This window comes from Manis javanica, chromosome 7, assembly GCF_040802235.1.
Source record: "Manis javanica isolate MJ-LG chromosome 7, MJ_LKY, whole genome shotgun sequence".
NCBI lineage: Eukaryota > Metazoa > Chordata > Mammalia > Pholidota > Manidae > Manis > Manis javanica.
The window spans coordinates 121,237,411-121,255,950 of NC_133162.1; the positions used below are offsets into that span (position 1 = coordinate 121,237,411).

General features: G+C 40.6%; 1 protein-coding gene across 14 annotated transcripts in view; it reads left to right on the forward strand.

Moving 5' to 3' along the window:
• Positions 1-18,540, forward strand: part of FMNL2 (formin like 2) — a 281,458-nt gene that overhangs the window by 215,103 nt on the left and 47,815 nt on the right. For all 14 annotated transcript variants that reach the window (XM_073241458.1, XM_073241460.1, XM_073241465.1 and 11 more), the window contains exons 7-9: positions 3,099-3,207; positions 6,605-6,681; positions 8,383-8,476. In XM_073241458.1, the coding sequence (XP_073097559.1) occupies positions 3,099-3,207; positions 6,605-6,681; positions 8,383-8,476 (280 nt within the window). The remainder of the gene's footprint in view (positions 1-3,098; positions 3,208-6,604; positions 6,682-8,382; positions 8,477-18,540) is intronic.

Here is an 18,540-nt window from a genome sequence, read left to right on the forward strand (position 1 = left end):
TGTGGCCCAATCCTTAAAATCTAGCCTTGGAGATTTAAAAGTGATTCTAAATTAAATTCTTTGCAAATACTTTGTACTTGCAGAGGCAAAGAGTTGTAAATTTACTTAATGGGAGAAAATTCCTTTAGAATGAGAACTCCAAAATACAGAGCACAATTTCCTATTTAAAAAGTCCTCACTTGTATGGTAAGTGATATAAGATAAAGATTTAAAAAGAAAGCTCTGCTTACCAAGTGGGTTGGTTCTGAAGGAGATGCCCAGATGCAGCTGTTCATAGAAAATGAAGCCTCCGTCCTTCCTGGTGAAATAGCTATTGGGGAATGACATTGTCACAGGACCAAAGCAGAAAGTGTCAGCAGGATGACAGGGTATGAATTTGGCAGGGAGCTCGCCACCACGTAGGGTGGTCGGCCGTAGCTTTTTCACAGGTTAGCCTGACAGGTCATCAGTGAGCCAGGAGGATAAACAACCTATAAAAAGTGGCTGCGCTGTGAGGAGACTCGGGGTCTCATGTGGTCTCGTGTCTTCCTTCTACTTGCTGTGTGGATATAACTTCATTGGGCTTCACTTTTCTTATCAGTGTCAGGACAGGTCGGTATAAATGTCACCATAGATCTCCAGCTATCATGCTATGATGTTATTGGCTGTAGTGGTGTTTTTTAATTTATTATAATGCTACAATTTTAAACACAGTATGTTCAAATGGTGCCTTTAATTCCCAGTCTGTTTTCTGTGTAAACCCAAAAATTGGAGAAAAATAAATTTTAGATTAAATACCATACACTTGAGAAGAAAGCTTATCTCTGTCGCTTTTAAAGAGAATATCATTAGCAAATAAAATGTTTTTGTTTATTACACATCTTAAAAACTCTTTAAATATTGACAAGTATGCGTGTCCTATTTCATGTTAAATACATTTTAAATGTTGATTCAGAATATATATTTGAGATTCACCACCTACTACAACAAATGGAAGCATTTTATGTTGATATTTAGTAAGTGGAATAATATAATTAATTAATTTTTGCTGGTTTCTGCAAATAATGTAAGAAATGAGAGAGGTGTTTTGGCTTCTTAGAGAGTCTTATTACAATGTAGCTGAAGAACTTGATTCAAAAGTACAAGGAAGGAATCTGCTATGTTATTTTACATATCTTAGGAACCCCTATTAAGTGAGTAAATTTGGTCTGCTTGCCAGAATTATTAAAATTTATGTGGAGTGATGCAGAAGAAGTATGTGACTGCAGAATGAATGACCTCTGTCATTGTCCTTAAAGATCGTTTGCTTTGGTCAGTATATGTCTTCTGCAGTCATTGCTGCACATCAGTATAACTTAGCAAAGGACAATTGATTCCCTTGTAATCACATTTTTTAGCTTGATCTTAGATGATTTTGTTTTACACTAGTAGTCATTGCTTTCATTTAAAAGTGGCAACTATCCCTCTAATCAACTATTATGTACCTCATGAGTGATTCCACTAAAGAAGTACAAAACTGAGGTCAAACTAAATTCAGGAAGGTAGAGGAAGGGAAAGAACTTCTGACATGCACTACGAAGGTCACACACATTTGGGTCAGACTTGCTGTGTGGTTATTGTCTGAGGGAGCACCCAGTTCTGGGAGACCTCCGTGAAGTTCACAGTCATACTCAGGCTGGGGTTATGGGGAAGTGACACGTCTTACAGATGAATCTGAGATGTTGAAATTCAGCTCACTAACACCCATCCCTGAATTTGTCTCCTTAACTGTACTTTTGCACTCACAACTGAATTAGGCCAGCTTCCGTTGTTGACCTTTTATTTCCAAGTGTGAATAAGGCAGAAAGTGCTCGGGTAAAATGTTCTACTTAGCATGAGAATGAGCCAACTGAGTTTTAGACATTCAGGTATATTGAGGCAAGTGATATACTGAAGTGCTTTTCAAAAATTTGTTTGGCTTGTTAGTAGGTTTGTGTGAAAAAAAAAGTCTTCTGTTCTATTGGTTTTGAGTAGGAAATGAGATTTGAAAGGGCTTTTCAGCTGAACAGCTTCAGACAAGCCTGTCAATTCAGTTTTCAGCTCTTAGCCTGCACCTGTGAGCCTTTTGAAAGCAGTTAATATTGATCACAATTTTCTTTACATTTTTTAATTAGTTCAATTTAAGAAGGAAGACCTATAGCTTATTTTGTGGAGCATTTCTGTCATTTACTCTCTCCAAGGGGAAGTAGTTGACAACTTTTGAAATTTGCCTATATTTCAGGCTTGGAGTTGAGAGAAAACTGGGCTCGGAGGCAATTTAAAAAAGTTCACATTGAAGCCCTGAGGGTTGTCATCTTTTCTCCATGCAGCATATTTACACTGTCACCTCTTACTGGTTGCAGCCTCGGATAAATCTCCAGACTAGATAACTAAGATTGAGCATTACAGGGTCTCTAGAAGGAATCCTAACATTGAAGCATTCCCATCCTGGGAAATGTCAGCATACTTGCATCTAAGTTTCAGCTGCCCTACAGGCTTTAGGTGAGGGATCAGGGTGTGGACATATTTGCATACTATTATGGTTTTGCATACTATGAAGGTCTAATATCACTGATATCAAAGTTGCTAATGTGTGACCTTGCCTTGGCTTAAACTCCAAGCAGGGCCCGCCTGAGAGCAGTAATGGGAAGATGGAGTTAAACTTGGGTCAGGTTGAAGTTTACACATAAGCGAAGTTTACACATAAGCGAAGCTTCACCCCTTCACTGGTTTGCAAGTGCAGCCTGCATGCGTGTTGCTTCAGATCACCTCTGCAAATGTAGCTTGGCCTGCTGATAAGGAGCTCGGGATTGCTGGTGAATCTCATGTACAGTCTGATTTGTTATGTGCTGTGAGTGGAGTTGAGTTTCATTATCTGTGGGTATCTGGTTGGATGAGATGATGATCATTACACAGAATCATGTAGGCCTCACAGTCTGTGGAATAGCTTTGCAGTGATGGGCTTAGTGGTGGTGGTTTTGACCTGCAATCCTTGTTTAGGTGCAGGTACAGGTAGAGAACAGTGTTCGTTTTTTCAGTGCACATATCTTTGCTAAGAAAACAATCTACAGTTTTATAGAAGTTTCCCTTTTTATTTGTAGATATAATACTTTGCCAAGCAGAAGAACTCTGAAAAATTCAAGATTAGTGAGTAAGAAAGATGACGTACACGTCTGTATCATGTGTTTACGTGCCATCATGAATTACCAGGTATGTTTGTTTCTGATCCCTTAAAAAAATGTGAATCCATCAGACCAAGATCTTGTTCTCTTTGGTTTCTTTGTATTAATTGAATTTAATACCAAGATTTAACGAGACTGTACTGAAAAAGAAAGGACTAGTTCATTCCAATGTTGAAGATTTCACGCATTGTCTTCCTATTTTAATTAGCATTTATATTTTATGATGTATTTAAAGGGAAGATATTTTTCTCCTACAGTGACAAACTTGTCTAGGTTACTTGGTAAATGTTTGTGACCATTAAAGACAGTGCGAGCCTCTGGTTGTGGGAACAGTGGAGCAACTTCAGAACATCACGAGGGAATGGACTCACATACTGGGTGGCTCAGTGTTTCTCTAGGGGTTGTGTGGTGGACTTACAGTCACTGTCTGTTGGACTTAGTGGCTCTGAATCTCTGTGAGAAGCACCTGGAAGTTTCATTATGAAAGGTGCCGGTTCCTCCTCCATGTGGCTGAGATGCAGGTCACCCCTCACTCTGAGAAGCTCTAGGAGAGAGACAGTACAGCATGCAGGTTGGCTTAATCCCAACGGCAAAGTGCAAGTTAGAGCCTGGAGTATCTGATTTAATGAGATAAAAATTATAGTCAGATAAACAAACTGGGAATGAGAACTAGAAAAACACAATTCAAATGTAGAAATAGGATTTGATTTCCATTGACATGGATACTACAAGTAGAAATGGAAAAGAAATACACAAGTAGAGGATCAATATTAGAGTTTGAACCCAACATAAGGGTGCTGAATTGAATTTAAGAAGGGGAAATGCATTTATTCTTTCTTTCAATCAACTTTTTAATTTTTTGAGCATTGCCAGATAAGCACAGGGAAACCGTTATTAAATACATAGGTGCCCTGGGGAACCTTACTTCCTAATGAGGGGGGACAGATGATAAACAGATTTGACAAAATATATAGTGTTTCAGATAACAATGATGACATAAACTGAAAGCAAATGCAGAGGGCTTTTAAACCTATTAATTTAAACCTCAAACCATCCTGTGAGATTGGTAATATTACTCTTCCCATTTTACTGGCGCAGAAACTGAGACGCAGAGCAAGTTAAGTAATTTACGTGGTAGAGTCAGGTTTGAACCCAGGAAGACTGGCTTCAGAAAACTAAGTACTGTAGGAAAAGTAATCAGAGAGAGCAGTAGGAAATGCTGAAAATGTGTGTTCAGGTTTAAATAGGCCAGCCAGACAAATGTTGTGGAGAAAATAACATTTAGTAAGGACTTGAGTGATAAAACAGGTAAGGGATATTAAGGAAAGGAGATTCTAGGCAGAGCGAAGGGCAAGTGCAAAGGCCCGAGGCAGGAATAAGTCTGATGGGCTCAAGGCACAGAAGGGAGGCCAGGTTGGCTGGATCCGAATGAGTAAGAAAGAAGAGTTAGAAGATGAAATCTGAAGTGGTAGGGTTTTGTAATAAAGCCAGTGTAAGGACATTGGCTTTACTAGGAGTGGGAAGCTATGGAAAGCTGTTGAGGAAACAGGTGACATGATCTGACCCTTGATTTTAACATGGGCACTTTGGCTTCTGTGTTTAGGATTGACCTTGTGGGGTGGGGGCAAAATCAAAGAAGGGCGGGCCATTTAGAAGGCTGTTATATTAATTTAGGTGCATGTTGATGGTGGTATGGACCAGGATTATAGGAGTAGAGATGATGAGAGGTTGCTAGATTCTGGTTTTATCTTGATGGTTCAGGCAGAAGCACTAGGTAAGTGGTAAGGAGTGGAGGGTGCTCCCCGGTGTTTGTGTCGGGCAGCGGTGAGATGGAATTGCTGTTTTCTGAGACGGGAAGGCTGCAGGATGAGCAGATTTGGGAGACAGGTTCACGAGTTCTGTTTTAGGGATGTTACCTTGGAAATGTCCATAGGCATCCAAATAGAGATCTTAATTAAATAGGTGGTTGGATATGCGAGTCTGAAGTTCAGGGCAAAGGTCTGGGCTGGAAATACAAGTTTTGGGAATTAAGAGATGGTATATAAAGCCAAGGGGTGAAATGAGACCAACAGGGGCAGACAGAGAAGCAAAGAGGTCCAAAATATGAACCCTGAGGTACTGAGTTTGGGTGTCACAGAGATGAGGAAACACTAGCTAGAGAGACTGAGAACTAGCCAGGGAGGCAGGAGCCCAGTACAGGAAATGTGTCAAGGAGAAGAGAGTGCTTAGTCTGGCCCGCGCCGCCACTGAATCCAGGGGATGCGGAGAGCGAACTGGCCGTTGGCCTTAGCAGAATGTAGGTCATTGGTGATTTTGGCAGTTTCGTTGGGGTGGTGGGGATCAAGTGCCTGATTGCAGTGGCTTTGAGACAACAGTGGGAAAGAATCGGAGACAGTGAGCGCGGGGAGGTTTGCAGAGAAATGAGGCAACAGGTGGACACAGGTCGTAGGATCAAGAGAGCTTCTGTTGCTTTTATTGTTTAGGATAAGAGAATTTGCTTTGTGTTTTTATGCTAATGGTAATGAATGAGAGAGGGAAAATGATGATGAAGAGGGATGGTAGAATTGCTGGAGCATCTGATGTCGTTGAGTAGGTGAGAGAGCATGTGACCGAGGACGCAGTGGAGCGAATAGCCTGCAGTCAGAGCATGGGAGAGTTCGTCTTTAGGAAGAGGTGAGGAGGTGAGGTGAGGGGGTGAGGTGAGGAGGTGAGCCACAGGTCCTTGTGGGTGGCTCAGTGTGGCCGCGGGAGCTTTTGGAAGCTTTCTTCTGATTGCTTATATTTTCTTAGTGTAACTGAAAATAAGCTCCCGAGCTGACAGTGAGTTTGAAGAAGGAATAAATTCCTCAACTCAACAGAATCAAGAATGATTCTTGAGCCTGTAATTGAGCTTGCTTCTCTTTACAGAAGGATAAGGTAACATGCCTCAGAGCAAGGCAGGTTTTCCTAGGCTCTTGGCCCTGATAGCCACTGCCCAGACAAGGGATTCACACTGGTTGTCAACTCTGGCTGCACATTGAAGTCAGCTTCAAAAAAATTCAGACATCCAGGCCACAATCCTTGGGAATCAGAATAAATTGACCTGGGGCAGGCCCTGGAGAATCAGTGTTTTGCTTTGTTTACTCTTCCAGATGATCTTAATGAGGAGCTAGGATGGAGAATCACTGGGCTGGACTCTTTTCACCATTTAAATAAAGAGAAACACACAGTTCGTTCATGAAGAATGGGAATGTGGTCCCTTGATAATGTCATGAGTCCTAAAATTTTTCACAGAGAAATACATTCGGACACTGACATACTAGAGACATAAATGCATGCATGATGGTGTACATTGCACTAGGTAGAAACTTCAGGTTTTTGTTTTTCATCAGTGCAGTCCCTTAAATTCATTCCTGATGCTCTATTTTTTTGCACATTCGTTTCAGTATGGCTTCAACATGGTCATGTCGCACCCACACGCTGTCAATGAGATTGCGCTGAGCTTGAATAACAAGAATCCCAGGTAAGTTTGCTTTGTAATGTGCAAGTCTACATCTAGGGAAAGCAGAGAGCTAGTCAACACTGAACCAAGGTAGAGTTTGTAAACTTTGAAGTGTGACTCTGAATGAAGATTGCCAGCAGGCTTCTTGGTTTTGTGAAGTTTTCTTTTCCTCCAAGTTATGTTGTTACATGTGGCAGAGTGAGCAACTGGTGACAACTCTAGCCCATAGCTGTTCTCTTTGCTTTTATTGCTTTTAAGACTTCGTTCTCAGTGTCCTTGAAAACTTAGCAAACTTGGGTAGAGTGCCTGAGGTTGCCAGATTATTAGGCCTGGGGACAGGAGAGCCTGGATACAGATTTAGCCATACCCCTTGTTACTGGAAAGCTAACTAAGACCACTATCCCTTGCTCACACTTCACTTGTTCTTTTTACATATGCAGCATTTATTAACAAATGAAAAAAGAAACAACAAACGAGAAAAATAACTGCATGCAGGTTTCATTTTATATTCACTTTCCTATGAAGGCCGGTGCCAGTTATTATTTGCATGGCAGATTACCTCTAGGAACCTGTCATCCTCAGTTTATTGTAGTTACTGTAGTGTGTTTTCCATTCTGGTGAGGTGTTCTGCATTTCACACGGGTTATTCCCTCTGATCAGATACCTCTGTATAGACTGTGTATCTGAAAACAGTTAATTCAACTAAAAAATCTGATTATAAATTAGATCTTTTCTGACTAAGAATGCACTGCAAGCCATAAAGTCCTATTTAAAAGCCAAATGTTACTATTTCATCTTCCCCTGATGAAACGTTTTGCAACTTTATGGTCACTTCTGTAGTTTACTAGAATCTCAAGGAGTCATGCTTCTTTGTCCCCACCTTCCACTGCAGGGAAGTCATTCTTCACTTTTCTTAAAACAATGGACATTGTGAATTGTCAGAATGGTCTTTGTTTAGCACTTGGCAATAGCTTTTATTCCAAGAAGATGAAATACTGAGGTGATTTTATTATGAAGACACACAATACTGTCTTTGACTTTGTATTTGAAAACTTAGGATGTATCTCTTAAGGTTCTGCTTCTAAAAATATTTCATTCAAGTTTTACTTTGAGTCAGAGAAAATATTCTTGTATTAGCACAGTTGTAGTCTGTTTCAGGTCTCCTGTATTCAAAGAAGAAATGATGGAGACTTGTGTTGTCACAGATTTTTGTGGAGCCATCTGCAAATTAGCAGATTTGAAATACAGGACACCAATTTCACTTGATTTTGAACTCTCCTGGCAAATATTATATATCTGACTCTTAAACCAGAGAAGATACTTAACCAACGAGTTATTTTCCTGAATATGCCCATTTCCTATTGACTTTAGCTCATCAGGAAAACTTTTCCAACTATATTGTATGGAGTCATCTGTTGATAGGACTACAAGACTAACCCTCCCAGAATTCATTTTCATGAGTGAGCAATTTGCAGTTTGGGGAGTGGGAAATCTGCCTTCCAAATGTGTTACCCTAGATAAATCACATATATAGAAGTTAGTAAATGTTTTAAAATGTACTTTAATGAAACTATATACCTTAGTTAGTAAAACTTGAAAAAAACCTACACGGACAAATATTTTATTATCATATCCATATGGGAAGGAAGGAAGAACAGCTGATTCATCATGTCACTTTCACTGATTTGTTTTTCTTTTTTCTTCTTATTTTGATTTTGACAGAACAAAAGCCCTTGTGTTAGAACTGTTGGCAGCCGTTTGTCTTGTCAGAGGCGGGCATGAAATCATTTTATCAGCATTTGACAACTTTAAGGAGGTGGGTTACTCCATAGTTTTAAAAGAATGCTCACACGGCATCGTATATTTGGACATCTTGGAGCAGAATGATTTACCTTTCATGTGTGTTTGTTATCTTTTGTTATTGAGATATAATTTATAATTGAGATAGAACATCAGTTTCAGGTGTGCAGTGTAATGATTTGATCTCCATCTGCATTGCAAAATGATCAATTACCACAAAAAGTCTAGTTAACATCCATCACCATTGTTTATCTTTTTTTCATTCTAGGACCCAAGGGGTGTAACAGTTAATTTTCTAAGATGTCACTAAGGGAGAAGTAGTGAACTTAGTGTAAATATTTTAAATGGATGCATTAAGCTTTCATTGGGGTCTCATATCCAAGAAAAGTCAAACACTATTTGTAGGACTCATTTTCCTTTGGAGAGCATGGAATAGCTAGTTTGAAAACAGGTTTTGTTCAATGTATGTGGTTTTCGTAATGGTTGATTCTTGAGCATCCACCATGTAAATTTTATGAACTCTTTCATCATAGTTATTGTCCTCAAATCATATGTATTATGTCATTGCTTTTGCTGGGTGCTTTGAAAAACCTCAGATACAAGCACTGAGTTTAGCAGTTTGTTATCTTAACCAGGTGATCCTGTCATGGTAAACCAATGGACACACATGGTTGAAAATGGAAACTAAATAACTACAAAAGATGAAACAATGACACACAGATAATACGACACTAAGGATTCTGGCCCAAAGTATCACTACTTCACACCTAAAATAATAGCCAGTTTACCTTAGTGGTGGTGTGCAGCGTGAGATGGCCCAGAGGAGTGCCTGTTTGCCCCAAGTATGTTCCTAACTCAGGCTACTTGAGGTGGGACATAGCAAGAGTAATTGAAGGCACTTGGAGCTCAGGTTGCAGGAGGACTGTCAGCAGTTGTGCCTCATCCTGGCAACCTGTTTGATCCAAGATGCCTCTGTTTTAAGACCTAAGCTGGATTGGAATCCAAGTCTAAATTCTCTCTTATCTTTCCTGGGAGCCTCAAACCCAGCTAGTATTTGTTGAGTAACTACTTTATGCCAGGAGCCGTGCCAGGTATAAATATGAAATCATTTGGTTCTAGAAGAACATCTGAGACAAGTATCAATGTCTCCATGTTAGGGAAGAATAAAAATTCCAGATACGTCATTTGCCCATGGTCGCATAGCTGGGTGAGTGGTAGAGCCAGGATCAGGATTGGTCGCCTCCGACCCTGAACATGTGTTCCAGGTGACATGCAAGCCCTGTTGTGTGTGAATCTCCTAAGGGAAATACTGAATTAGGCCCTTGGACCCATTCGCCCACACCCTGCCTGCTTGAATGGACTCACTCCCCCAGCTGTCACAGAGTGCCCCCGAAACCTGCACACTGGCCGGGAAGCCTCAGATGTCCCTCTGCCCCTGTGTTGTTTGTGTACCTCCCTACCCCCAGTCGCTGCTTTAGGATTTTGATATTATTCATGTTGTTAATGCCAACCATGGATAGGACCAAATATTGTCTTTTTATCTGTTCAGCTTCAGTGATAATGAAAAGATATCTGGGTTCCAAGAAAATGATGAATGATAATGAATCTTTAAATTCATATTCTGGCTTCCAAAGCAAATGGAGACTTTAGAGATAAGAGTGTACGAATGCTTGTCTGTGAATGTTTTATGTATCATATATTAGTTTATTTACATTTCATTTATAAATAAGCTGACCATTTAGGTGGATAGGTCTAACATGAATGTGAAACAGCATGAGAGGCTAATATAGCTCCCAAATCCTTATCATTAGATCATATTTAAACATAGCCCATGCTACATCTTTTCTGCACTAAAAGCACTGACCTATAGAGTTATCAGTAACCCTTGTGATAATATAAGCTGTATTATAACAAACATCTGATTATACTTCAGGTCAAGTTATGTCCTAAAGTTATAATTTCATAGAATCAGTATTCATGAGATCAATGTTAATTTTGTCTTCTCTTAGGTAAGATAGAGTGCCTTTCTTATGCATAACAGACACATAATACTTGCAGAATTGAGTTTTAACTATCTGGTGTCAGAATTGTATATGACTTAGCCATTTAGGGCACAGTGTCCACTTGGCTGAAAAAGAAAGTAATCCTACCAAATCTAATGGCTGTAGTACTGAGAACTAAATTAATTTTGAGTTTGAATTTTTAGAGCCTTAACCAAAATCTGCCTCATTTCTATCATTACTCATGAGAGTGATGGGTGTTTGATTCTCCCTTGGACAGTCATTTATATATAAGACAAACTATGCCACAGTAGGGAAGAGGGGACAATACCTGGTTCTGGGTGTGGTCTTGGCCTGCATTGACCTCAAGCTGGGTGTCCATGTAGACAGACCGAGCAAAGGGTTTTCCTGAAAGCCATGTGAATGAGGACAGGGCAGGAGCGTGCCCCTGAGAAACTTTATTCTTACGGCTAGGCCAAAACAGCATCAGCCTATTTTTATGCTCAATGTTAGGGTGAAAAAACTGTTACTTGGTAATGGTCTTGTTTTTTCTTTTTTAAAATGTAATGCAAAGCCTTTTAAATCCCTTCCTTTCTCCTTGTGTCCCATTTCTATGTGAGCGGATTTTTCTCCCCCTCACACATCATAGCCAAGAGTATGTTGTTTAATCATTTCAGCAGAATTGTCAGTGGGCTTTTAGGGCGGTTTGGGAGCCAGCTGTTTCTGATCAGGAAATGTCCTCAGGCTCTCAGATGCTCTGCAGACAGGGTTTCGAGTAGCGCCTGGTGAGCCGCCCAGGGCGGAGAGGAGGGATCTCCAGAGCAGGTACCGGGCACTAGGCAATAGGGCCGAAGGGCCCTGCCCTCAAGAAGATTGTTTTTAAAGCTTTTTATCCCCTTTTGTAAGGTGGGATTCCATTCATCTGCTTAGGAAGGATGAAGGGTTTGTTCCTGTTTTCACTGGGGAGACAGGGCTGGGGGTAGGGGTGGGTTGAACATCAGGCATCAGTGTTTATTTCTGCAGGTAAAGTAATGTGCCTTAAGGCAGCTGGACTCTTTAAAGGGGCCTTGGTCAAGGTTAGAGCGCTGCCCAGCATACTGCAGCGTGGTGCCAGCTGCTAAACGGAAATTTAAGGACCGCATATCTGAAGTATATAGCAGGATTTTCACTCCCTCTACTTCTTGAGCGAACAAATCCATTCTGTCCTGTTTGACCACCACTGATTAATTCAGATGTAAATTAAAGGGAGGTAGCTTTTAGCTTTTGATAGGTTTCTATGTATGATCACATCAATTTCTCATATTTCAATTAGGATTCAGAAGCCAAACACATATTGGTTTTTTATGTTTTTGCAAAAAGCTTAGTCACATGTCTTATAATACCTGCAGTATATGGTTTAGGAAAGTGGAGAGTGCTTCTGATTTAATGGTATCCATGGGCAGGAAGAATATTAACCCAAGGCCTTTCTTTTGGTAGGTGTGCGGGTTTGGGCCTAAGCTTGGTGTCACTGGGCAAACACATACACCACTTCAATGCATGTGGTGATAAATGGGTTTTAATTACATAAATCCAGATAGTAAACTTGTGTCCAGCATAGTTTGTGACATGCCTGAAAATGTGGGTGTAGTGAGTAGATGAAGAGTGAAGCATTCAGTCAACCATTAGGCTCCTTGAATTATTTTCTCTTAAAAAAAATTTTTTTTTAAATGGAATTAATACATCTAGTTTTGGCATTGAAACATCTCATGAAAATTTTTGGTCCTGAATTGAGCACCAACGTGAGGACAAGGAAGTCATCTATTTTCCTTTTATGACTAATTTAGCCATGAGGAAGGACATATTATTCATCTTCCCTAAATCTGATAATTTCTTAGTTGTTTGGCAATACATATTTTTGAGCATTTTGCTTGCCAGACAGAAAAAGGAAATTCATTTGGAAGTAAAGATCACTCTGTTGGGATTTGTCTAAATTCAGGTCCTGTTTGCAAGAGGGAGAAACTGACTGTAACATACAGAAGAAAGGGTTGTTGATGGGAAGGATGTCAAGAAATTCACAGAGTTGACAAGGAGCCTGGAGAAACGGGCCTGGAAAATGGACAGGCATTCCTGAGATGCGGCTAGACTCTCAGGCTGTGCCTTTGAAGCCTAACCACCAGGAATACTATTTGAGGGTCTGGTCTTGTTTCTTCTCTCAAATGGCATGGACCACGGCTGGCAATCTGTTGGGTCATAAAACTCTACATACTGGTTTAGGACGTCCACTAACCTCCATTTTTAGAATTAGAAACTCTGTATTTAATCCAGTTTTCCTTAGAATCCTTGAGGTCGTCTACCTAGACCTTGTTCTCTTCAACTTTTCTTATCTTCCTGCTTTTTTCCATTGTATTCTTTAATGTATCTGGGGAATTTTCTTTAAGAAAGTGTCTCCAAAAGTCTGGGGAAAAAGTGCTCCAAATGAAACCAAAGGGACAAAGTACCGAAGCCCCATAGATAGCACGACAGAATAGCCACCTCTGACATTGGTATAAACCCTCCCGAGGGCTTGGGGCTCTCAGCTCCCCGGGCTGCTGGGAGAGGCACCTGGCATTTGGCAGGACTCAGGACTGAATGTAGCTGTGTTCCCATCTGCTTCCGAAATGACAGCATCCGGCTTTAACACTTAAGCCTTATGCCTGAGTTTGGTTATTAGAGTCCCAGCTTCTTCCCACTTACGCCCTTCCAGTGCAGATAGGTGGAACCTGGGGAAATGAGGTGCTCAGGGCTCTCATGTGCAGTCACCCTTTGTTTTCACCTACTTCTAGAAGGCTTCCTAAGAAAGCTGGTGTGGTTTAGCTACTGAGCAACTGAAAGCACTCATGCTACTCATTATTAAGTTGAGAAGAAGGACTGTCAAATGTTATTTACAGGGGACCAAATTGGGTACGAAAGGGAGCAGACATCTGATGTGCTTCCGGCATCTCTCTGAGTTTAATTCCATCTAATTTAAGCTCTCGAACATTTAAGTGTGCAGATAATCAATCCAGCAAAAGTCCATCTGGACAACTCCTCAGTGGTAAAACTTTCGCAGAGTGAAGAGTACTTGCGTTTCTCAGTCTCTCACTGAACTGTGCGCAATGCAGTCTCTCAAACCTCAAACCTGGGAGCTGCAGTTCTACAGCAGGTGTTTACCCTCCTGGGCCAGAATCAGATTGATCTAATGCACTGAGACTCGTTTCTGGCCAGTTCATCTGTCTAGGATGAGGAAGCAAAGACACAGTAATTATTTTGGGGGCTGTTAATTAACGGTTGCAGTTAATTCTTGTGCATAACCAATTAGCCAAATGTATTTTTTTAGGCCAGGGATTCTGCAGGTTGGGAGGTCAATCCCTGGCATGGCAGGGATGGTTGTCCCTGCTCCAGCATGCCTAGGGCCTCATCAGGGATTCATTTGGAAGCTTCTTCACTCATGTATCTAGTTTCGGAGCTGTGATGGCTCAAAGGCTGAGCTCAGAGGATCTGTCAGCCAGAGGGCCTCCGTAGGCCGCCATGTGGCTGGAGCTTCTCAGAGAATCACAGCTGGCTTCCAAGAGGGCGTGTCCACGAAGGAGCACTGGAGAGCAGGCGTTCAGCGAGACAGAAGTCACACAGGTCGTTAGTGTCATTTCTGCGGCATTCTGTTGGTTACAAGCAACTCACTAAGGCCAACCTGGATGCCCAGGGGAAGGCTATGACTTTGCTCTCTGATTGTGGTGTGTGAGGGCTGCGGTACAGGAGAACATGTGGGGTGGGAAGGACGGCTGCGTCAATTTTGGAAAGTATAGTTCACCTCAGAAACCATTCACGAATTGCTAGTACATCTCTCTCTGTTCCTTTTCTATTTTCTCTCTCTCTTTCACTCAACACAGTAGTTGGTTTCTCTGAAGTACTGAAAGCTTTGTAAGCCTTTTCAGTAAACATAGAAAAGATGGTCACTCCTGCCAATGTAAGATGGCAGACAATGTTTTGAGAGCCTTTCTAGAGGAGAAAGGAGCCATTTACGGTGCATTTCTAAGCCCCTTGTAATGAATTCATTATTTTTTTTTTTTATCATCTGTGTTTTTATCATCTAGTAAAGAAATGAAGATTGATATCCTGCTGATCATTGGGGAATGAGTCATGCTAACTTACTGGGAAAAATTTCATGAATATTTGAGTGCCCCCGTGTGTCAGAAACATTGATAAACTCTGGAAATAAGAAAATGAGTAAGACATAGGCCCTGTTCCTAAGAGGGAGCATCTCAGTCTAGTTAAGGAAGCAGGTAAATATTTCAGTAGCTAACTGTGGGGCTCTGTGTAAGTAAATGCCAGGTACTTTGCAAAGAAGAGGACCAGCTAACCAAGAAGAGGACCAGCTAACCGAGAGGTGGTAGAGGAAGGAGGCAGACAGGATGGAAGCTCTCAGGGAAGGTTTCCTGTAGGAAAGGGTTCCTAAGCTGAGTTTAGGATGAGTAAGAGTTAACCAGGTGTGTTAGTTTCTTATCGCTGCTGTACCATTGCCACAAACTTAATGGCTTAACACAACACAAATTTATTATTTAACAGTTCTTTAGGTCAGATGTAGAAATTGAGTCTTCAGGCTGATGTTCTCCTGGGGGATCCATTCCCCTACCTTTTGCTTTCTGGAAGCCACGTACATTCCTTGACTTGTGGCCCCTCTTCCGACTCTGGTCCTCTGGCCTCTTTCCTTTAATGGACATTGTGGTTCCATTGAGGCCCCTCAGATAACCCGGCATAGTCTCCCAAGCTTAAGATCCTTAACTTGCTCATATCTGCAAAAATCCCTTTTACTTGGAAGTAAAAGGTATTTCCATTCACAAATACCAGGGCTTAGGACATGGACATCTTTGTGGGGCCGTTATTCAGTCTACCACACCAGGAAAAAGATGTCAGCTTACACAGAGAAGGTGGCATCTTCATTAAGTTCAAGGACTTTGGTTTACTTTGACTCTCTAGTCTTAAAGGGGAAAGGGTGTGAGAAGAGAAAACGTGGGGTAGGAAGTTAGGGGGCAGATCAGGAAAGAACTCCTTGCTTATTCTGGAGCCTTGGTAGGCTGGGTTGTGTCAAGGTAGCAAGGAGCAGAGGTAGGAAATGTGTTCCCCAATCTTTTCCAAGCCTTTGCTGTTTAGATTGGCTGTCTCAGTTAGTAAAGAAATGACTACCTTTTGCTCCAAAAGATAATTGGCAGTGGGCTCAGCATGAGGTCACTTTGATATGTTTGAGATATGTTTCAGAAATTTTGCTGTTCGTATTTCTCATTCCTCAGCCCTCTTCCTCCACACCAACAGTTATCAGCTTCTTCAGCTTCATTCACTTCTGACATGTTCAGCACTTTTCTTTGATGTGGGCTTGGGGTTAGCTGAAAAAAAAAGGTGGGGAGGTTGTAGTGCAAGAGGATAATGGCAGCCAGGGTGGGGACAGGCGAGATTGTCATGGTATCCGGCAAACATTTGTGAAGATACTGTGCTTTTCAACCCAACCTAACTGGACCTTTCCCTCTTGCCACAAGTGTGAGCAGTTTATGGAACAGGGTGCTCATCTTCTATTTCATTAGTAGTAGCCACCTTTTAAAAAACAGGCTGTTGCTTCCTTGTTATTTATAAAATGCCATTCTAAAACCTGTTCCCTTTGCCAACAGTAAAGCAGTTGGCATATGTACCCTTAGTTCATATTCTGGAAGATAACAATGAAAGACCTCAGAAAAAAACAGGGAACTCATTTATTCCAATACCAAAAAACAATGATCCAATTAAAAAATAGGCAGAGGACCTGAATAGATATTTTTCCAAAGAGGACATACAGATATCCAACAGACACATGGAAAGATGCTCCACATCACTAATCATCAGGGACATGCCAATCAAAACGACAGTGAGTATGATTTCATACCAGTCAGAATGGCTAGTATCAGATAGGAAATGACAAGTGTTGGCAAGGGTATGGAGAAAAGGGAACCTTGTGCAGTATGTAGTAATGTAAGTTGGTGTAGCCAATATGGAAAACAGTATGGAGGTTCCTCAAAAAATTAAAAATAGAACAACCATATGACCCAATAATTCAGCTTCTGGGTATTTGTCCAGAGAAAACAAAAATATTAATTCAAAAAGATAATGTACACCCCTATGCTTATTGCAGCATGATTTACAAGAGCCAAGGAATGGAAGCAACCTAAGTGTCCATTCATAGATGAATGGACATGATGGAGTATTACTCAACCACAAAAAGAAGGAAATATTTCCATTCAGAATAATACCCTTCAGGACGTTGAGGGTATTATGCCAGATGAAATAAGTTAGAGAAGGACAAATGCTGTATGATTTCACTTGTTGAATCTAAAAAACAAAACAAATGAACAAATAAAACATAAATAGACTCACATGTACAGAGAACAAACCGGGGGTTGCCATAGGAGAGAAGGCTGGGGAGATGGGCAAAATAGGTGAAGGAGATAAAGAGGTACAAACTTACAGTTATAAAATAAATAAGTTACAGGGATGAAAAGTACAGCACAGGGAATACAGTCAATAATGCTGCAGTAACTTTGTATAGTGACAGCCAGTAACTAGATTTTTTGTGGTGAGTATCTAGTAATTTATGTAATTGTATATCTGTATGTATATTGTATGTATGTCAATGGTACTTCAGTAAAAGGAGAGAATCTGAAAAAAAACCAAGTAGATCAAAAATAAATAAATTTATTATCCCCCTCCTGAGAAAAAAGCAAAAGAGAACACAGGGCTGTGTGTCGCTTTAAGACCCCATGGAATCTGAAACGGGTTGGTGCGGGTCCCAGACGTGGGTCTTTCTGTTAGGAAGTGTTTCTTTGAGCTGAGGTGTGGCACGGTCCTCAGGCACATGAGGATGGTATGAGGCGCTCTCCACAGCTTTGGCAGTGTAATCGCCAACCCCCGAAGCCATTAGAATGAGAGTTTCCAATTCCTGGTCAGGATTGCCTTGCCATTTTGGCCTTAACTTCTGCAGAGTAATGTTCAAGGTCTATTTTACGATCACCTTGGTTTCTCTTTTCTGTATGAGCGAACTGCCTCCCTATCCTTTTTCTCCCTCACTCCCCTTTGACTTGCATAGTAAGGCTCTTTTTTAAAAAGTCTGTATCTTGGGACATAAGTATAAATGTTCTCTATTTCTAGCTGCTTTTTTAAAAGTAGTTTTATATTAAGTGAAAATAGGATTCCTTTAAAATGTCAAATAATTCTGGATTATAGGCTATTTTGATGGTCATGAAGTCCAGAGCTAAGCAGTGGTTAAATCCCAGACCCGTGGCTGCATTAGCCACTTTATTACATTAGGTTCTGGGTCTAAATAGAGCTGTTCAAATAATTATGAAAATGTTTATGCTGGATGGGTTTACTAGGAAGAGAGTAAGATAAATCACACATGTATTTATATATATGCCATATGTATCCATATATGTGTGTTTATTGTATGTGTATATATTTTGAGTGACAGTGTGAAGATGTATTTATGTATAGTAGAAAGCCCTACACAGAAACAAATGCAAGGGTTGGAGTGATGGTGTTAGCTTCTATTTTGTGTGTGTGTTTAGTTCTGTTGCTTGTGATGTTCTGGATGTAGCGTTGTGCCCCACCTGGCTAAAGGTTGTTGTAGAGTGGGGTTACATTTTTCCTTCAAGTAGCATTTCATATGACTAGCTTTCTCCCATCTTTTTGGAAGATGCTGTTATCTTTTGTATAACAATTCTCCAGAAACAAATACATTGATCATTCATTTCCGCCTTTTCTTCAGAACTAATAAAATTAAAATTGTTTGGAACTTCTAGGGAGTTGTTGAGGACATAATATTTCTTACCATGGAAAGAGTACTGTTGCAAGATCAGGAGAGTTTGACAGAAAATGAAAGGCATGATTTTTGTCCCGCTAAAGTTTTCTATTGCCTTGAGAAAGACAGGACTAATTTTCATAGATATTTAGTCAAGGAACAAATGTATGCCAAGGGTAACAGCAGGAGAACAGTAATTAAACACTTTAGAAATTGTGCTTATATTTATATTTTATTCCCTATTATAATGTAGAGTTTTAGGTGTTA